The 22,519-nt window shown below is 38.0% G+C and overlaps 1 protein-coding gene across 1 annotated transcript in view; it reads left to right on the forward strand.

The window, feature by feature from the left end:
* The window catches only part of SCFD1 (sec1 family domain containing 1), a 123,669-nt gene that overhangs the window by 80,884 nt on the left and 20,266 nt on the right, over positions 1 to 22,519 (forward strand). Inside the window, exons 19-20 of the mRNA XM_030318874.1 lie at positions 4,973 to 5,048; positions 19,923 to 19,976. Of these exons, the coding sequence (XP_030174734.1) occupies positions 4,973 to 5,048; positions 19,923 to 19,976 (130 nt within the window). The remainder of the gene's footprint in view (positions 1 to 4,972; positions 5,049 to 19,922; positions 19,977 to 22,519) is intronic.

The following is a 22,519-nucleotide window of genomic DNA, read 5'->3' on the forward strand; positions in this document are numbered from 1 at the left end:
TGTCCATCCTTTGATTTCACAGAGGAGTAAAGGCAAGATAGGGAAAAGGAAATTTATTTGGAAATTACTCTCATGTATTTAGTAGACTTTCCAGTTCCATATCTTAAAATCTTAACTGAATATTAAAAGCCTAAAGATTTCTTGTGGATTTCGTAGTTGAGGATTTTAATAAAATGTGTTGTAAGAAAATCTTGATGATTTGAAGGCTATCCCTAGCCTTCTGGTCTCACACAACATCCCTTGATCCCAAATGAGAGATTGACTGAGCCACAAATATATGCCCAATATGGCAGGTCATTTGTTGATGTTACTTTTGTTGTTAAATACTCAAACATTTCTTCAGAATTGAGGTAAAATTCACCAGGTATGTTATGCTTCACATTTTTATGTGATAGAGGTTATGTATTGTGGGGAGATTGTATAAACACAGGACTGGATCTAGCTGCTGTGATGTAGAGAATATAGTAACTTTTTGACTTACTTGTAATACTTACACCCATATATATTTTCAATATGTTGATGTGTTTTGAATTCCTAAAACAAGTTATCCTGATTTAGTATCATTAATTTTATTGTTTTAATAGTAAGGCAATCAGGAAAGCAGGGAGTTCTCTCCAAATTATAATTTGCCTAAAACCTATAGACATAGCTCAAAGGTATTGGGGGTTCAGTTCCAGACCACTGCAATAAAGCAAATAATACAATAAAACAACTCAAAATTAATTTTTTGGTTTCCTGTGCATGTTAATTACATTTGTACTGTGCTATAGTCTATTAAGGGTATAATAGCATTTTGTCTTTAAAAAATGTACATATCTTAATTTAAAAATAGTTATTGCTGGGGTGCCTGGGTCACTCAGTCCATTGAGCATCCAGCTCTTGATTTGGGCTCAGGTAATGGTATCACCGTTCATGGGATCAAACCCTGCTTCAGGCTCAATGCTGATAGTATGGAGCCTGCTTGGGATTCTCTCTCCTGTCTTTCTGCCCTCACCCACCCTCTCTCCTCCCCGTGTGCATGCGCCCTCTCCCTAAATAAATAAATAAACATTTTTTTAAATGAGGCTTTTTAATAGTTTGTTGCTAAAAAATGATAACCATCATCTGAACTTTCAGCAATCTTTTTGTTGGTGGAGAGTCTTGCCATGATATTGATGGTTGCTGACTGCTCAGGATGGTGGTTCGTGAAGGTTGGGGTGGCTGCGTCCTGTTAAAATAAGACAATGGTGAGGTTTATTGCATCAATGGACTGTTCCTCTACAAACGATTTCTCTGTAACCACGCATGCAGCTTGATCGCATTTACTTGTAGTAGAACTTCTTTCAAAATTGGAGTCAGTCCCTCAAACCCTGGAACTGTTTTGTCAACAAAATTTATGGAATATTCTAAATCCTTTGTTGTCATTTCAGCAGTCTTCACCGGGAGTAGATTCATTCCCAAGGAACTACTTTCTTTGCCCTTCTACAAGCAACAACTCCTCATTCACTAAAGTTGTATCATGAGATTACAGCAATTCAGTCCTATCCTCAGGCTCTTCTAATTCTAGTTCTCTGTATCCACCACATCTGCAGTTACTTCCTCCCTTGAAGTCCTGAACCCCTTAAAGTCACCTATGAGGGTTTTAGTCAACTTATTCCAAACTTTTTTTCATGATGATAGTTTGACCTCTTACCATGAATTGTGAATGTTCTTACTGGCATCTAGAATGGTAAATCCTTTGTAGAAGATTTTCAGTTTAGTTTGCCCAGATCCATCAGAGCAGTCACCATCTGTAACAGTTACATAGCCTTACAAAATGTATTTCTTTAATCAGAAGGCTTGAAAGTCAGGATTATTCCTTGATCCATGGGCTGCAGAATGGATAAGTTTTTAGCAGGCATGAAAACAACATTAACTTCAGCGTACATCTCCATCAGAGCTCTTGAGTAACCAGGTGTGTTGGCAGTGGGCAGAAATATTTGAAAAGGTGTCTTTTTGTCTGAGCAGTAGGTTTTAACACTGGGCTTAAAATATTCAGTAAATCATGCAAACAGATGTGCTGTCATCCAGGCTTTGTTCTATTTCTAGAACACAGCAAAGGAGATGTAACATAATTCTTAAGGGATAATTCTTAGGGATTTTCAGAATGGTAAATTAGCATTGGCTTCGATTTAAAGTCCTCAGCTGCAATAGCCCTTAATAAGAGTCCTTGAAGTTTTGAAGCCAATTGAAGCCAAGTCTTGACTTCTTCTAGCTATGTAAGTGCTGGATGGCATCTTCTTCCAGTAGAAGTTTTTTTGTCTGGGGCGCCTGGGTGGCGCAGTCGGTTGAGCGTCCGACTTCAGCCAGGTCACGATCTCGCGGTCCGTGAGTTTGAGCCCCGCGTCAGGCTTTGGGCTTATGGCTCAGAGCCTGGAGCCTGTTTCCGATTCTGTGTCTCCCTCTCTCTCTGCCCCTCCCCCGTTCATGCTCTGTCTCTCTCTGTCCCAAAAATAAATAAACGTTGAAAAAAAAAAATTTAAAGAAAGAAGTTTGTCTGTATTGAAAAACTGTGTAGTGTAGCCACCTTCATTCATTACCTTAGCTATATCTGGATAACTTGCTGCAACTCCTCCATCAGCTCTTGTGTCACCCTGCACTTACCTTACAGAGATGGCTTCCTTCCTTTTTTTTTTTATTTTTTTTAAATATGAAATTTATTGTCAGATTGGTTTCCATACAACACCCAGTGCTCCTCCCAACAGGTGCCCTCCTCAATGCCCATCACCCACCCTCCCCTCCCACCCCCCACCCCCATCAACCCTCAGTTTGTTCTCAGTTTTTAACAGTCTCTTATGTTTTGGCTCCCTCCCTCTCTAACCTTTTTTTTTTTCCTTCCCCTCCCCCATGGCCTTCTGTTAAGTTTCTCAGTGGCTTCCTTCCTTAAACCTTATAAGCCAACCTCTGCCAGCTTCAAATTTTTCTTTTGTAGCTTCCTCACCTCTCTCAGCCTTCGTAGAATTGGAGAGAGTTAGGGCCTTGCTCTGGATTAGGCTTTAGCTGAAGGGAATTTTGTGGCTGGCTTGATCTATCCATAGTACTCTAACTTTTTCCTTATCAGCATTAAGTCTGTTTCACTTTCTTATTTGTGAGCTCACTAGAGTAGCACTTTTAATTTCCTTCAAGAACTTTTTCTTTGCATTCACAACTTAGCTAACTGGCACAAGAGGCTTAGCTTTCAGCCTGCCTCAGCTTTTGACATGCCTTCTTCCTCACTAAACTTAATTATTTCTAACTTTTGATTTAAAGTGAGAGACATGTGCTCTTTTTCATGCGCCTCAGAGGTGGTAGGTAGACTGCTTTAGAATGAAGTTTAACATCTCTTTCTCAGCTACTGGCTTCCAGAAACTCATTGACGTGGACAGCAGACAGAATTTTTACCTTTTAGGAGGCATATGGCCACAGAAATTGCTGCTGATGCTCTGGGTGGAGAAGGATTATGTAGTCCGAATCAGTGGTGGCAATGACAAACAAGGATTCCCAGTGAAGCAGAGTGTTTTGACCCATGGCTGTGTCTGCCTTCTGAGTAAGGGTCATTTCCACTACAGACCAAGGAGGGCTGGGGAAAGAAAATGCAAATCTGTTCAAGGTTGCATTATGGGTGTCAGTCTTAGTGTTCTCAACTTGTTCTCATTGTGAAAAAGAAAAGGAGGGGAAGGATATTCCTGGACTCATTGATAATACTGTGCCTCATCACCTGGGACCCAAAAGAGCTAGCAGAATCCACAGACTTCTCAGTCTCTCTAAAGATGATGATATCCACAAGTATGCTGTGAGAAAGTCCCTAAACAGAGAAGGTAAGAAACCAGGAACCAAAGCGCTCAGTATTCAGCAATCTTGTTATTCCACATGTCCTCCAACACAGATGTCGGCATATTGCTCTGAAGAAACAGCATACTAAGAAAAAAGAAGGAAGAGGCTGCAGAAAATGCTCAACTTTTGGCCAAGAGAATAAAGGAGGCCAAAAAAACTGCCAGGAACAGATTGCCAAGAGACAGAAGCTGTCCTCTCTGAGAACCTCCATCTCTTAGTCTGAGTCCAATCAAAAGGAGATTTTCTAAGAATAACAAAGAAAATCAGACATCAAAAAATAAATAAATAAAAGTGAGAGACATGTAACTCTGCCTTTCGCCTGAACACATACAGGCCATTATAGGGCTATTAATTGGCCTAATTTCAATATTGTTGTATCTTAGGGAATAGGGAGGCACCAGGAGAGGGTGAGAGAGTGGGAAACAGGCAGTTGATGGAGCATTCAAAACACACCACTATATTTATCAGTTAAGTTTGCTAGCTTACATGAGCAAGGATTGTGGCACCCCGAAATAATTACAATAGGAACAGCAAGGATCACTGATCACAGGGTCACCAAAGCCAATACGCTAATAATGAAAAGGTTTGGAATACCGTGACACAGGGACATGAAGTAAGCAAATGCTAATGGAAAAATGTTTAATTTGAGGGGCACCTGGGTGGGTCAGTTGGTCCAACTTTTGATTTTGGCTCAGGTCATGATCTCACAGTTCATAAGACGGAGCCCTGTGTTGTGCTCTGTACTAACAGTACAGAGCCTGCTTGGGATTCTCGCTCTCCATCTCTCCATCCTTCTACACCTGCCCCCCACTCATGTTCGTTCTCTCTCTCTCTCTCTCTCTCTCTCTCAAAATAAATAAATAAACTTTAAAAAATAAAATAAGATGCTTAATTTGAGGGCAGCTTTTATTTTTACATTTTATTAATAATTATTGATAGACAATTTTATCACTGTTTTATTGTTAGATAAAATTGCAGCCAAGATATCTGGAAGCAAAAATTCTCGGGTCACTGTTTAGTGAGAATAAAAGTGGTAGGTACAGTGAGCCTCAGCAGGTCATGTGTAATAGGCAAATGATTTATCTGTAACAAATTGGAAAGATAAGTTATACTTAGGGTAATCCTCTTCTTTTGTCCCTAGTCTCTTATCACGAGTCATGAATACTGGGTCACAGTTTGTGATGGAAGGAGTGAAGAACCTGGTATTGAAACAGCAAGTGAGTATACATACTTGTTAGAAAACATTCTGGTAATTTTTGAACATAAATGTTGACAGGTTGATTGCTTAGCTAGAATACCTTCTAGATATATTCAAGTTATAAATATTTGGAATAAAGTAAAATCAAGGGGCCTCTTTCTGGCATATTTAAAAATACGATATTTTCACACGTGTAGTTCAGGGCTCTGTTATTTTAGGTTTTTTTTTTTTTTTTTAATTCATTTGGACTTTATTGACACTTTGATTTTCCTTTAACTACTGTCAGGTTTGTAAAAGTACATTGATTGGAAAAATGAACTTACCCTACTTAGAATAATAAACTGTTACCTAATGCATATAAGTTTTAACATATATTAAGAGAATAAGCAAATGAACTTAAAGGTGTAAAGGTCTGTGTAAGTTAGAATAAAATATTTTAAGTAGAATGTATGTTTTGGGGTAATGAAACTACCCCAAAAGTAGTATAGCCTGATTTTACACTTCATTTTGGAATAATAGTTTTGTACAGAAAACATTTTTTAGTGACTTTTGTTTTTCTTTTTTTCTGCTAATCTAATATATAAGTATTCTGCTTCAGAAAGTCATCATTAATTTTGTTTGTTTTCAAATAGGATTTGTTTTTTACTCTACAGTACGGAAATTGTCAAATAAACATTAGTATAGGAATCTTCCCTGAACTCTTCACCAAGCTTCAGTACACAACATCCTGTCATTCTTGTTTCATTATTCCTATTATATTTTTTCTTTTACTTATTTTTACTGAGCTAGTTGAAGGAAAGGCTAAAACATAATATTTCACACATAAATATTTCAATTTATAATGAGAAAGATTTTAAAGCCCAAATTTTTAAGAGAGTTGATTATCAGTTATTCAGATGTGAATAGTCAGTGTTTACTTGTTTTCAGAAAAAGGTTGATCTTTTCTTTCTCTGGGCTTTCTTCATACTTTCATCTTCCTTACAGTATTTACATGGAGTATTTTGTATTGATGTTATTTTTTACTCTGCCCCCCCCCAGTTTTATTGAGATATAATTGACATAGAATGTTTTACTTCTTGATAAGGATCTTTTTTTTTTTTATATATATATGAAATTTATTGACAAATTGGTTTCCATACAACACCCAGTGCTCATCCCAAAAGGTGCCCTCCTCAATACCCATCACCCACCCTCCCCTCCCTCCCACCCCCCATCAACCCTCAGTTTGTTCTCAGTTTTTAACAGTCTCTTATGCTTTGGCTCTCTCCCACTCTAACCTCTTTTTTTTTTTTTTTTCCTTCCCCTCCCCCATGGGTTCCTGTTAAGTTTCTCAGGATCCACATAAGAGTGAAACCATGTGGTATCTGTCTTTCTCTGTATGGCTTATTTCACTTAGCATTACACTCTCCAGTTCCATCCACGTTGCTACAAAAGGCCATATTTCATTTTTTCTCATTGCCACATAGTACTCCATTGTGTATATATACCACAATTTCTTTATCCATTCATCAGTTGATGGACATTTAGGCTCTTTCCATAATTTGGCTATTGTTGAGAGTGCTGCTATGAACATTGGGGTACAAGTGCCCCTATGCATCAGTACTCCTGTATCCCTTGGATAAATTCCTAGCAGTGCTATTGCTGGGTCATAGCGTAGGTCTATTTTTAATTTTCTGAGGAACCTCCACACTGCTTTCCAGAGCGGCTGCACCAATTTGCATTCCCACCAACGGTGCAAGAGGGTTCCCGTTTCTCCACATCCTCTCCAGCATCTATAGTCTCCTGATTTGTTCATTTTGGCCACTCTGACTGGCGTGAGGTGATACCTGAGTGTGGTTTTGATTTGTATTTCCCTGATAAGGAGCGACGCTGAATATCTTTTCATGTGCCTGTTGGCCATCTGGATGTCTTCTTTAGAGAAGTGTCTATTCATGTTTTCTGCCCATTTCTTCCCTGGGTTATTTGTTTTTCGGGTGTGGAGTTTGGTGAGCTCTTTATAGATTTTAGATACTAGCCCTTTGTCCGATATGTCATTTGCAAATATCTTTTCCCATTCCGTTGGTTGCCTTTTAGTTTTGTTGGTTGTTTCCTTTGCTGTGCAGAAGCTTTTTATCTTCATAAGGTCCCAGTAATTCACTTTTGCTTTGAATTCCCTTGCCTTTGGGGATGTGTCGAGTAAGAGATTGCTACGGCTGAGGTCAGAGAGGTCTTTTCCTGCTTTCTCCTCTAAGGTTCTGAAGGTTTCCTGTCTCACATTTAGGTCCTTTATCCATTTTGAGTTTATTTTTGTAAATGGTGTGAGAAAGTGGTCTAGTTTCAACCTTCTGCATGTTGCTGTCCAGGTCTCCCAGCACCATTTGTTAAAGAGGCTGTCTTTTTTCCATTGGATGTTTTTTCCTGCTTTGTCAAAGATGAGTTGGCCATACGTTTGTGGGTCTAGTTCTGGGGTTTCTATTCTATTCCATTGGTCTGTGTGTCTGTTTTTGTGCCAATACCATGCTGTCTTGATGATGACAGCTTTGTAGTAGAGGCTAAAGTCTGGGATTGTGATGCCTCCTGCTTTGGTCTTCTTCTTCAAAATTCCTTTGGCTATTCGGGGCCTTTTGTGGTTCCATATGAATTTTAGGATTGCTTGTTCTAGTTTCGAGAAGAATGCTGGTGCAATTTTGATTGGGATTGCATTGAATGTGTAGATAGCTTTGGGTAGTATTGACATTTTGACAATATTTATTTTTCCAATCCAAGAGCAGGGAATGTCTTTCCATTTCTTTAAATCTTCTTCAATTACCTTCATAAGCTTTCTATAGTTTTCAGCATACAGATCCTTTACATCTTTGGTTAGATTTATTCCTAGGTATTTTATGCTTCTTGGTGCAATTGTGAATGGGATCATTTTCTTTATTTGTCTTTCTGTTGCTTCATTGTTAGTGTATAAGAATGCAACTGATTTCTGTACATTGATTTTGTATCCTGCAACTTTGCTGAATTCATGTGTCAGTTCTAGCAGACTTTTGGTGGAGTCTATCGGATTTTCCATGTATAATATCATGTCATCTGCAAAAAGCGAAAGCTTGACTTCATCTTTGCCAATTTTGATGCCTTTGATTTCCTTTTGTTGTCTGATTGCTGATGCTAGAACTTCCAGCACTATGTTAAACAACAGCGGTGAGAGTGGGCATCCCTGTCGTGTTCCTGATCTCAGGGAAAAAGCTCTCAGTTTTTCCCCGTTGAGGATGATGTTAGCTGTGGGCTTTTCATAAATGGCTTTTATGATCTTTAAGTATGTTCCTTCTATCCCGACTTTCTCAAGGGTTTTTATTAAGAAAGGGTGCTGGATTTTGTCAAAGGCCTTTTCTGCATCGATTGACAGGATCATATGGTTCTTCTCTTTTTTTTTGTTAATGTGATGTATCACGTTGATTGATTTGCGAATGTTGAACCAGCCCTGCATCCCAGGAATGAATCCCACTTGATCATGGTGAATAATTCTTTTATATGCTGTTGAATTCGATTTGCTAGTATCTTATTGAGAATTTTTGCATCCATATTCATCAGGGATATTGGCCTGTAGTTCTCTTTTTTTACTGGGTCTCTGCCTGGTTTAGGAATCAAAGTAATACTGGCTTCATAGAATGAGTCTGGAAGTTTTCCTTCCCTTTCTATTTCTTGGAATAGCTTGAGAAGGATAGGTATTATCTCTGCTTTAAATGTCTGGTAGAACTCCCCTGGGAAGCCATCTGGTCCTGGACTCTTATTTGTTGGGAGATTTTTGATAACCGATTCAATTTCTTCGCTGGTTATGGGTCTGTTCAAGCTTTCTGTTTCCTCCTGATTGAGTTTTGGAAGAGTGTGGGTGTTCAGGAATTTGTCCATTTCTTCCAGGTTGTCCAATTTGTTGGCATATAATTTTTCATAGTATTCCCTGATAATTGTTTGTATCTCTGAGGGATTGGTTGTAATAATTCCATTTTCATTCATGATTTTATCTATTTGGGTCATCTCCCTTTTCTTTTTGAGAAGCCTGGCTAGAGGTTTGTCAATTTTGTTAATTTTTTCAAAAAACCAACTCTTGGTTTCGTTGATCTGCTCTACAGTTTTTTTCGATTCTATATTGTTTATTTCTGCTCTGATCTTTATTATTTCTCTTCTTCTGCTGGGTTTAGGCTGCCTTTGCTGTTCTGCTTCTATTTCCTTTAGGTGTGCTGTTAGATTTTGTATTTGGGATTTTTCTTGTTTCTTGAGATAGGCCTGGATTGCAATGTATTTTCCTCTCAGGACTGCCTTCGCTGCGTCCCAAAGCGTTTGGATTGTTGTATTTTCATTTTCGTTTGTTTCCATATATTTTTTGATTTCTTCTCTAATTGCCTGGTTGACCCACTCATTCATTAGTAGGGTGTTCTTTAACCTCCATGCTTTTGGAGGTTTTCCAGACTTTTTCCTGTGGTTGATTTCAAGCTTCATAGCATTGTGGTCTGAAAGTATGCATGGTACGATCTCAATTCTTGTAAACTTATGAAGGGCTGTTTTGTGACCCAGTATATGATCTATCTTGGAGAATGTTCCATGTGCACTCGAGAAGAAAGTATATTCTGTTGCTTTGGGATGCAGAGTTCTAAATATATCTGTCAAGTCCATCTGATCCAATGTCTCATTCAGGGCCCTTGTTTCTTTATTGACCGTGTGTCTAGATGATCTATCCATTTCTGTAAGTGGGGTGTTAAAGTCCCCAGCAATTACCACATTCTTATCAATAAGGTTGCTTCTGTTTATGAGTAATTGTTTTATATATTTGGGGGCTCCGGTATTCGGCGCATAGACATTTATAATTGTTAGCTCTTCCTGATGGATAGACCCTGTAACTATTATATAATGTCCTTCTTCATCTCTTGTTACAGCCTTTAATTGAAAGTCTAGTTTGTCTGATATAAGTATGGCTACTCCAGCTTTCTTTTGGCTTCCAGTAGCATGATAAATAGTTCTCCATCCCCTCACTCTGAATCTAAAGGTGTCCTCAGGTCTAAAATGAGTCTCTTGTAGACAGCAAATAGATGGGTCTTGTTTTTTTATCCATTCTGATACCCTATGTCTTTTGGTTGGCGCATTTAATCCATTTACATTCAGTGTTATTATAGAAAGATACGGGTTTAGAGTCATTGTGATGTCTGTATGTTTTATGCTTGTAGTGATGTCTCTGGTACTTTGTCTCACAGGGTCCCCCTTAGGATCTCTTGTAGGGCTGGTTTAGTGGTGACAAATTCCTTCAGTTTTTGTTTGTTTGGGAAGACCTTTATCTCTCCTTCTATTCTAAATGACAGACTTGCTGGATAAAGGATTCTCGGCTGCATATTTTTTCTGTCTAGCACACTGAAAATCTCGTGCCAGTTCTTTCTGGCCTGCCAAGTTTCAAAAGAGAGATCAGTCACGAGTCTTATAGGTCTCCCTTTATATGTGAGGGCACGTTTACCCCTTGCTGCTTTCAGAATTTTCTCTTTATCCTTGTATTTTGCCAGTTTCACTATGATATGTCGTGCAGAAGATCGATTCAAGTTACGTCTGAAGGGAGTTCTCTGTGCCTCTTGGATTTCAATGCCTTTTTCCTTCCCCAGTTCAGGGACGTTCTCAGCTATAATTTCTTCAAGTACCCCTTCAGCACCTTTCCCTCTCTCTTCCTCCTCTGGGATACCAATTATGCGTATATTATTTCTTTTTAGTGTATCACTTAGTTCTCTAATTTTCCCCTCATACTCCTGGATTTTTTTATCTCTCTTTTTCTCAGCTTCCTCTTTTTCCATAACTTTATCTTCTAGTTCACCTATTCTCTCCTCTGCCTCTTCCATCCGAGCCGTGGTGGTTTGCATTTTGTTTTGCATTTCATTTAAAGCGTTTTTCAGCTCCTCGTGACTGTTCCTTAGTCCCTTGATCTCTGTAGCAAGAGATTCTCTGCTGTCCTGTATACTGTTTTCCAGCCCAGCGATTAATTTTATGACTATTATTCTAAATTCACTTTCTGTTATATTATTTAAATCCTTTTTGATCAGCTCATTAGCTGTTGTTATTTCCTGGAGATTCTTCTGAGGGGAATTCTTCCGCTTGGTCATTTTGGATAGTCCCTAGTGTGGTGAGGACCTGCAGGGCACTTCCCCTGTGCTGTGGTGTATAACTGGAGTTGGTGGGCGGGGCCGCAGTCAGTCCTGATGTCTGCCCCCAGCCCACCGCTGGGGCCACAGTCAGACTGGTGTGTGCCTTCTCTTCCCCTCTCCTAGGGGCGGGATTCCCTGTGGGGTGGTGTGGCCCGTCTGGGCTACTTGCACACTGCCAGGCTTGTGGTGCTGGGGATCTGGCGTATTAGCTGGGGTGGGTAGGCAAGGTGCACGGCGGCAGGGGGGGCAGGCTTAGCTCGCTTCTCCTTAGGTGATCCACTTCAGGAGGGGCCCTGTGGCAGCCGGAGGGAGTCAGATCCGCTGCCGGAGGTTTGGCTCCGCAGAAGCACAGAGTTGGGTGTTTGCGCGGAGCGAGCAATTTCCCTGGCCGGAACCGGTTCCCTTTGGGATTTTGGCTGGGGGATGGGCGGGGGAGATGGCGCTGGCGAGCGCCTTTGTTCCCCGCCAAACTGAGCTCTGTCGTCTGGGGGCTCCGCAGCTCACCCTCCCTTTGTCCTCCAGCCTTCCCGCTTTGCGAGCAGAGCTGTTAACTTATGACCTCCCAGACGCTAAGTCGCGCTTGCTGTCGGAACACAGTCCGTCAGGCCCCTCCGCTTTTGCAAGCCGGACTCGGGGGCTCTGCTTGGCCGGCGAGCCGCCCCTCCGCCCCGGCTCCCTCCCGCCGGTCCGTGGAGCGCGCACCGCCTCGCCGCCCTTCCTACCCTCTTCCGTGGGCCTCTCGTCTGCACTTGGGTCCGGTGACTCCGTTCTGCTAATCCTCTGGCGGTTTTCTGGGTTATTTAGGCAGGTGTAGGTGGAATCTAAGTGATCAGCAGGACGCGCGGTGAGCCCAGCGTCCTCCTACGCCGCCATCTTCCTGTCTCTCCTCGAACTCCTCTTGATAAGGATCTTGATAAGATCCTTGAGAGCAAGGAATTTTTTTTTTACCAATCTTTGAATTTTCCATAGCACTATATATATAGTAAGTATTCAGTTCTTTATTTGAGTGATGTTTTATTATAAAAACCATGTAGTATAAGTAAAGAACAGTGAAAAAAACTAATATGCTTTATTTAATTAAAGGACTCTTGACTTTCCAAACTTAAGATACATTCCAGATTGCATTATTTCCTAATTATTTGGGAACACTTTTTAGCTTCATTATCCCTCTTAGGAATTCTTTTCATTCCCTCACAGTCTACCTCTCTCCTGGTAAAGAGCCACTAGTAAGTATTTAATCCACTCTTTTACTGGTTTACATTGCTTCCCTGAGTCTGTTCATCTTTCTTCTGCAGAAGGTGAAAAGGTGGAAAGGGGCGCCTGGGTGGCTCAGTCAGTTAAGCGTCCAGCTTCAGCTCAGGTCATGATCTCACAGTTCGTGGGTTCGGGCTCCACGTCAGGCTCTGTGCTGACAGCTCAGAGCCTGGAGCCTGCTTCAGATTCTGTGTCTCCCTCTATCTCCGCCCCTGCTATGCTCATACTCTGTCTCTGTCTCTCCATAATAAATAAAAGTTAAAAAAAAAAATACAAAATAGGAAGTTGGGCACATTAGACATTAACGTATTGTACTTTACAGTTTAACCTAGCACTTGTTAAAGAGAAAATTACTCACGACACTTGGGAAAGAACAGGAAGACAGACATTCAGGGGGGGTCACTGTGAAAGGAATTGGGACCACCACAGTAAGGTTTTGTACCTGGGGGGAAAGATTGGGCTCAATTCCAAATACATCAAGGGAAAGTGGGAATTTATAGCCAAGGACCAGGGTAGGAATAAGTGGATGTAAAATTACTGAAAGGAAACATCAGGGATGGAAGAGGATTCTGGTTAAACCACCCTTACAGGATCCTTGCTGAAGACAGGCCAATGAGATCAGACATCACCTGGGAGATGAGAGGATGAGGAACCTGACCAGATAAGAAGGGTAATCAAGTATAGAAAATGAGAGATTCTTGCTAAACTAACTTAGCAGGATGCTTTTTAAAGTGGGCTGTGCAAATATGGACACAGAAGTTCAGAAGTCAAGTCCTCATTGAAAGAGAGCTCAGAGGAGCCTGAGTAAAGTTTTGTCAAGAGAGAATCTCTGTCACACCACCAATAATGATAGTTATTTAGCATTAACTATGGACAAGATGATTTTGTTATGTGAGACAAAAAGGGAACCACCAGTTCCTAAGATAATGTCTGCCTTTCGGTAGATAGAGTGGGTGTTGTGTAGCCACATGTAGTTAAATTTATGTTTAAGGAGAATTACATATTTTTCTTAATGGGTTACTCTTACAAGGAAATCACAATAGTGGAATAGCTCATAGTATGGAGAAGTTACAGACTTTAATTTTTGGAATGTTCTTATTTACTTTCTGAGCTTATTATTCACATAAATGTCCACTAGTGATGTTTGTAATAGGTGTCTAAACTGATCTAGTTAAATATTTTATTGTACTAACACAATAAACTAACACAAGTTTGTTTAAAGTTCATAAAGTATAAAAACTATCATCTGTAACCTCAAATCCCTTTGCTTTTCTTAACATTGCAAGTAACAAACTGCTTTGAAATAGGCAGTTTCTCACTTACAGAAGTAAATTTTGGAATGATTGGTAGTTATCTCTATCTGTAGGATATTTCTGCCGCTACTACTAGAAGAACCATGCATTTTTTTAAAAGTGTAAGTTAATGAGACATTTAGGCTCAACATAGAGGAAATAAATGTGATTTTTTTGTTGTGGGAGGATGGTTCATTTTATATTTTGAAGTAAAAAGAAAAGTCATACTAAAAAACATTTAGGGGTGTCTGGGTGGCTCATTTGGTTAAGTGTCCAACTCTTGGTCTAAGCTCAGATCTTGATCTCAAAAGTTGTGAGCCTAAGCCCCACGACGGGCTCCACACTAGGCGTGGAACCTACTTTAAAAAAAAAAAATGGCACTTGCATGGCTCAGTTGGTTAAGTGCACATTACTCTTGATTTCAGCTCAGGTCATGATCTCACAGTTCATGAGTTCGAGTCCCACGCTGGGCTCTGTGCTGACAGTGCAGAGCTTGCTTGGGATTTTCTCTCTCCCTCTCTCTGCACTTCCCCTGTGCTTTCTCACTCACTTTGTCTCTCAAAATAAATAAACATTTTTAAAAATAAGAAAAAAAACAGTCTAATACAATCGTTTGTTATTGTTTCAAAAAAAAAAAAAGAGTATTCTGATGGATATATACCTAATATTTAAATGTTAATTTTTTTCTGGGTATTTGTCTCTGATTACTTCTATCTGATAAATTCCTATAGTTGAATTATAGAATCAAAAGGGTGAACATTTCTAATTGTTCTTAATAAATAATACCAAGTTGCCCTCCAGAAAAGATATACTGACTAGCATTGACTTACAGTGCTAGTTTCTCTACATCCTTCCCAGACCTTGGTGCATACATGTATGTGTGTATGTGTGTGCAGTCTTTGTCGGCTGAATAATTAAAAAAGAGTCTATTGTTCTAGAAATGTTTAAACTAATAGAAATCCATTTTAAAAGTTACATTGCCCTAATGTTCTAAAATTTAGCAGTACTGCAATGGGAGATCTGGAGCAGTTTGGGAACTAAGAGGAAAGAGATGACCAGAGAAGAGACTGCTAGAGATGAATTCTGCCACTTTCATACTTGTAAAATTTTGAGTACTTTATGACTCTTAAAATCTCTATTATTTTACACTTTTTAATCTGAGTAAATGTTTTAAGTTGTAAATAAAAAGAATACGATGTCTCATGTGCAGTTTTCTATATTGCCTTTAAGAGCTTTTTATACTTCGTTTCTTGGGCAACATAAGTTTTCTGCATCACAAGTATCAGCTATCACATAAAACCATTTGAATGATATTCACAGATTTGGAATTTGTGCGAGGATAATTGTACAAGAATGTGATGAATAATATAGCACAAAGTTGCATAATTTAGAAGTTTTCTATTTCACTTTCGATTGTTTGCTAAAATAATCACTCTTTTAAAATGAATTAACAAATAAATTGCAAGCAGTGGAAACCAGTAGGTTAAAAAAAGTTAAAAGGTGTATCATCTAACTCCAGTGTGTGGCCCTTAAGTTTGTGATTTGAATGAGAAAACTCAACAATAAATGTTTGAAATAGGGAAATTTTAACATTAACTGGATATTACTGTATTAAGAAATTATTATTTTAGTTGTGCTAGTAGTGTTATAGTTTTTTATGAGTTCTTATATTTTGAAAATATATACTGAAATATTGATGACTGAAATGATTTTTTATTGAGGACTTATTTTAAAACAACCTAGGAAAGTGGGGAATAGGTGAGAGTAGACAGGATTTGCCATGAGTTGATCATTGTTGAAACTGAGTGATAGAGGACTGGATGTGTTTTATTGGGTCCATGTGATCTTATTTTCTTGATTTCATTGCCATTAGCATACTGTGATTATGGAAAAAACACCCCTTTATATTTTATTATTTCCTCATCTGTAAGATGTTGATGTGGATATTGGATTCATCCATAGATCCCTTTCTGGTATAAAATTTTAAAATTTTGGAAATAGATGATCCATCTTATACCCCCTCCCTTTTCCTATCTTTACTTCACTGACAACTTTCCATCCCTATATCGTTGATAGTTCCTCATTTCCAATGTGTTTCTGGTATCCACACATTTCATCTTATTAGTTACTTGGCTAACATAGTCTTCAAGATAAGCATTCTTGGGGCACCTGGGTGGCTTAGTCAGTTAAGTGTATGACTCTTGATCTCACCTTAGGTCTTGATCCCAGGGTCATGATTTCAAGCCCTGTGTTGGGCTCGTGTTGGGCGTGAAGCTTACTTGGGGGAAAAAAAAAAAGCATTCAAGGAAGTCCACAAACTGGTCTTCATTCACCAGGGTTTTGATAATCAAGACAGGAGCAATTCTTGTCACAATCTCAATGCTGACTTCAGCATCAGAATATCATCCCAAGCCCAAGGCTGTAAAGGGAAAATTAGAAATAGTCACTATAGACCAGCTGGCAGTATAGAGTACAGTGGCTTATTCTAGGAGAACTAAAGGGAAAAAAATTTTAACTGTTTTAGGTGTAAAGCTGTATTACTTTGCTTAGATTGTTTTTTAACTTCTGTGCACATTCTATTTCAGTTTGTTTTTAAGCAATTACATCATCAGAGATAAGATTAACATTGTTTTTGTTCAGCCTTTTCCAGTGACTAAAATCATAGAACATAACTATGGTCATAAAACCAGTAAGGGTTTTTAGAATCCTTTTTTTTTAATTTATTTTTTATTTTTTTCTCCAAATAAAATTTCTAGTTCATGTATCTAAATTTGAGGATTTTAGAAATAGTGATCCTTAATGTAGGATATTCATGTTTATGAGACTTCTATCTCTCAAATCTATGTCTACAGTAAAGCTTGCTGCTAATAAAGATTTAATGCTAACCCACACGATAATGTTTTACATTTTATTTCTAAAACAGTTCCCAAAAACACTGAAAAATGTTTGGGAATTTTTTGTTTGCTTTTGTTTGTTTTTACTGTTTATTTTGAGACAAAGAGAGCATGAGCAGGGGAGGGGCAGAGAGCGAGGGAGACACAGAATCGGAAGCAGGCTCCAGGCTCTGAGCTGTCAGCACAGAGCCTGATGTGGGGCTCGAACTCAGGAGCTGTGAGATCATGACCTGAGCTAAAGTTGGACGCTTAACTGACTAAGCCACACAGGCTCCCCTATGCTTGGGAATTTTTTAAACAGTTAATGAGTTTTTTATTTGATTATATTTCATTTATATCTTTTATTGAGCTACAGAAATTTTTTGTGTTTCTAAAGATGAGTAAGGTAACATTTGTTGAACAAAGAAAATTGTATGGTTTCCTTCTGATGTTTATTCTTTGCTGTAAGCTGCCACAGGTCAGTTTGTTTTCATTCAGTAAAAGTTGGTTAGTCTTGTATATAAATTATTAGTAATATAAAATTGATTTTTTAAATAATTAACTCGGGGCGCCTGGGTGGCGCAGTCGGTTAAGCGTCCAACTTCAGCCAGGTCACGATCTCGCGGTCCGTGAGTTCGAGCCCCGCGTCGGGCTCTGGGCTGATGGCTCAGAGCCTGGAGCCTGTTTCCAATTCTGTGTCTCCCTCTCTCTCTGCCCCTCCCCCGTTCATGCTCTGTCTCTCTCTGTCCCAAAAATAAATAAAAAAAACGTTGAAAAAAAAAAAAAAAGAAAAAAAAATTTTTAAAAATAAATAAATAAATAATTAACTCAATTCAAGCCTTCACCTAGGCAAAGAACAAAACCTGGATATCGCATAGTTGGTGACAAAGAACTCAGAAGTTGTACTGTTTCTTATGCCTTTCCTTTATCATTCTCTACACTTGAAGTTTTCCTTAATCACTGACAGTATGTGAATATCCTATGGTGCAGCAGTGGTAAATAATTCTTTGGGTGTTATGTGGTTGTAAAGACCAGACAAAAACAAAGAACTGTCCCTGGGCTCATGAACTTCTAAAGTATTCTGCTAGAAAGAAATTTTTCTTACGTTATTTAATGATCTGTTGACTGGCAGGTTTGTAGGTATTGCAGAGCTATAAAATACAAACCAAAATTTAGTTGTACCTTTTAGAAAAATCTCATTTTTATACTGCAGGAGGATTTATCATGAGATACTGGTAGAAATACTAAAAAATTTCCAAGTATTTTCAAAAATATAGTAGTATGACTCTTATGACTTTAGTCATTACATAACATCTTTCCTGAATTTGTCTCCATTGTACAGATCTAGTAATGCAATTCAGGGAGCTCAGTGGAGAGTTGTATGCAAGTTAAGAAGTTGGTATAAAATTAATTTAGTAAAATCTTATAATTTTAATGTATTCTTGCTCCAGGTGTTTTTAAAAAATTATTCCCTCCTGTTATCTTGCAAAGCACTTCATCATCTTTTGTTATTGTTAACTGTAGTTAAATATATAAGGGTGGTTTTTTCTGTTGGATAAAGCATTTTTATAGATTTAAATCTGCTCCCAGTCATTCTTCAGAGAATGTCATGGCTTAGACTTATTCCTGCATGAATAAGCTCAACTGTATTTGAAACAAAACTTAAAAGGTAAAATTTTGAGCTGCCTTATTTTTTTTTTAATTCTAAATTATAGAATTCAGGAAGTATATTTAGTTAGATTAAACCTTTGGTGTTTTGTTTATATTAAAAAGTTCCTGGCCAACACAAATAGGGAATAATGAAATAGCTTCAATTTTACTTGGTAAAATCATCTTAAAAGGTTTTTACTTGCTAATATAGAGAAAGAAAAAAGAAATGCAAATTTTCTGTCTGGGCAAAGCAGCATTTTCCATAGTGATAATCCATTTTAGTAACAAAATATTTTATGTCCTAAAGAAAGCAAAACTTTTGTAAAATAGTAATGTGTTTGTTATCGACATTTATTTAAATAATCAGATTTAATGTTGCCTTTGTTGTATGAAGTCTCTAAGATACAAAATATTCTTTACAGAACATCCTGTACAGTTCACAAAGGAAATCGGTTCAAAGTGGACAGAATATCATCCCAGTGGGAATGCAGTTTGAACAGACATAATAGTCACTTAGTAAATTTTCTGTATTCCATGTGTTGTTATGTTCAAAATAATGATAAAAATCATCAGATTGAAATGGAACAGTACTATTTCTTATCCCAAGGCATGTAAGCATGTCAAGAGGCAATCTTCTGCCAATGTCAGTATTAAACATTCATGTTCAACGTGAAATTTACTCTGTAAGAAGACAATGAAGTATGTCATTGGAAATTTGGAGTTTATCCCAGGCAAAACAAAAATGGTCAATAAAATTTGTGTGTGTCCATTTCCCCATTTTTGGAAGAGCACAAGTATTTTTTTGGCTTAGAAGAATATAAATTTTTTTCTAATGTTTATTTTTGAGAGAGAGTGAGTATGAATCAGGGAGGGGCAGAGAGAGGGAGACACAGAATCGGAAGCAGGCTCCAGGCTCTGAGCTGTCAGCACAGAGCCCGACACGGGGCTCGAACTCACGGACAGCGAGATCATGACCTGAGCCGAAGTTGGATGCTCATCCAACTGGGCCACCCAGGCGCCCCACTGGCTTAAAAGAATATACATTAGAAATGAGAGACTCTGAGTTTCTTCAAACTTTAAGTTACTCTTCTTATTTTTTTTTTTTTAATGTTTATTTTGAGAAAAAGAGAGTGTAAGTGGGGGAAGGGGCAGAGAGAGAGGGAGACAGAGGATCCAAAGTGGGCCCTGTGCTGACAACAGAGAGCTAGATGTGGGGCTCAAACTCAGGTACCATGAGATCATGACCTGAGCCAAAGTAAACCGCTCAACCAGTTGAGCCACCCAGATGCTCCTAAGTTACTCTGTTGAAAGAAACTCTTACTATCTGCAGAAAAGAAATGGGGGGAAAATGGGATTCTTATTTTATCAGAAGATTGCAATTACTAGTATTAAAAAACAAACATCCAACAAAGTGAAAAGCCCAAACGTGTTTGTACTGAAACCTGGTTACACTTTCACATTAAAAGGACCTTTTGATTTAGAATTATATATTTTTTTTTCTGGAAACTTCAGTAGTGCCAAGGATATTTACATCTATGACACCATTCACTGAATTCTTAATTTTAGAATGTGTTTAATCAAAAAGTGAGCATAGTTAAATGTGAAATGGTTTGGTTGTTTTGTTAATAGAGAACAATTTTGATTATTTTTCTAATATGTAACAAAATATTTATGTTTTCTACAGAATCTACCTGTTACTCGTATTTTAGACAATCTCATGGAGATGAAGTCAAATCCTGTGAGTAGCGTATAATATTGTACTTGTGAATTCGTGAATGTATCAAACTCAGTTTATGAAAGATAATAAAATCTGAGTTCATTGTGCACTTAATCACAGCAGACTACATGAGGGAAAGAAAGAGTCCATGTTCTCCAAGAGCCTGTTTTTAGTCATTATCACAGGTAATGAGAATTGGTTTTCTCAGCTGCTATAACTATTCTGGCCAGCTCTCATCCAAATTAAATGTAGATTATATTCTTCATGTATAATTAAATGTAGATAAAATATATCCTAAGGAGCAAGTTTCTGTAAATGACAACTAGTGAGCATCAATTGATGTAGTATAAAGAGTACCCGAGCAATTTAACTTTATAAAATTAAATTAGGAGAGAAGTGAAATTTTTAAGTGCATGTGTTCAGATAGCACTAAATTCTTTTGGGCTGAAAAGTAAATTGAGAGAGATAAATTGTTGGATAGATAAACCGATAAATATTCTTAGCATTTACTGGGTTTCCAAGCTAAAAGAATGTGAAAATCATCACAATCTGTTTCATAAAACAGCCCATCCTGTTTCTATGGCAGCTAGAATGCGGTTGTCACAAGAGTCTAGAATCAAGAAAGGCAGCATCAAAACCCTAGTTTGGGTTGATCTGGATCTCTGTATAGACTTGGCAGCAAGGCTTAGGATCCCGTGCTAAGAATGAGCAGTCTTCAGATCAATGTGTCACTTTTTGTAATTGTTAAAACATGGTTATAATATCAAAGGGAATTAACAAAAACTTATTTAAAAATCTGCCCATGTGGAAACAAAGAGTGTAATAAAAACATCCCCAAAAGGGGTAACTACAATTATGAAAGTAATGAGAGAATAATCGTCTATAATGTTAAGATATAAGGGATTGGATTCTTCCATCTAGGAGTTGATACAGAGAAAATGGTATACAATGTAGTAACAATAGACTTTGTTAAAACATCCTAGAATATATGAAGAAATAGCAATTCTTTTTTTTTTTTTTTTTTTTAATTTTTTTTTCAACGTTTTTTATTTATTTTGGGACAGAGAGAGACAGAGCATGAATGGGGGAGGGGCAGAGAGAGAGGGAGACACAGAATCGGAAACAGGCTCCAGGCTCCGAGCCATCAGCCCAGAGCCTGACGCGGGGCTCGAACTCACGGACCGCGAGATCGTGACCTGGCTGAAGTCGGACGCTTAACCGACTGCGCCACCCAGGCGCCCCAGAAATAGCAATTCTTGAAAAGCCTGAAAGCCTGAAAGAAGTATATACTTAAAACTAGTTATCTTAGAGAACAGTAATTCATAATAAGCTATAAATATGTGAGAGATATTATCCCAAACACTAAAGATTAAAAATACGAATAAATGCAGAATTTTAGGCAAATGCCAAATCTATAAGGGGTTAAGGAAGTTAAGTTTAAGATACTTTGTTGCATGACCCTAATCTTGAAGTTGAGATGATAATGATGATAATAAAGATAACAGCTAATATTGCACCCTTTTTATGTGCCAGGAACCATTCAAAACATTTTTCACATTTCATTGAATTCTTAATAGAACCTTCTAAGAAAATACTATTATTTTCATTTTATAGATGAAACTGGCACAATAAAATTAATTAAGGACACAAAGTTAATAAATGGCAGAGCTAAGCAGTCCACATTTTTCACCACTGTGATATATTGATTAGGGCAAAGAAACATGCCTTTTATGGAATCACAGAGCTTTAGAGTTTAAGGAAACATTAGAAGTAATTTGAACAATTAGAAGTAATTAGTAATTTGAACAATTAAAGGAGAGGAAACCTTTAGAGATGTTAAGTGACTTATCCCAAGTCACACCATTTTTAATAGCAGACTTGGAACCAAAAGCCCACTATTCCTGTATTTCTACCTGCTACTCATTCTCATATACACATGCTTTCCACAATATTCTGTCATAGATACATGGATGGCTAAATTTGGGGTCTTATTCTAATGTTCCTCTAGGTTGTGTAAGTTCCTTTATTAGTTCTTTTGACTTTCACTGAATAACTGAAGGCACATTACTACAGACACATTTTTTAATTAGAAAAAGTAGATTTTTTTCCTGCTTTGAACACATTTGTTCATCCATCTGCTAGATGAGACAGCTGCCTGTACTTTCTCTTCTCCTTTTCCTGTTCCCAGATAGACAACTTGATTTGGAGCATTGAAGATAGTTTAGCAAAATACCAAAGAGATTAGCAAAGTGTACTGTGTTAGACTTAGCTAGTAGTAATCTTGAATGTATCTTATCTCAAAGGCTTGAAAATGCTATAACCTAATTCTAGATGAATTCTTTTTTTTTTCTTCAAGTTTTTATTTAAATTCAAGTTAGTTAATACAGTGTAGTATTGGTTTCAGGAGTAGAATTTAGTGATTCATCACTTACATATAACATCCAGTGCTCATCACAAGTGCCCTTCTTTTTCTTTACTTAAAAAAAAATTTTTTTTTAATGTTTATTTCTTTTTGAGAGACAGAGACAGTGTGAGCAGGGGAGGGGCAGAGAGAGGGAGGCACA

Source organism: Lynx canadensis, chromosome B3 (assembly GCF_007474595.2).
Source record: "Lynx canadensis isolate LIC74 chromosome B3, mLynCan4.pri.v2, whole genome shotgun sequence".
NCBI classification, from domain to species: Eukaryota; Metazoa; Chordata; class Mammalia; order Carnivora; family Felidae; genus Lynx; species Lynx canadensis.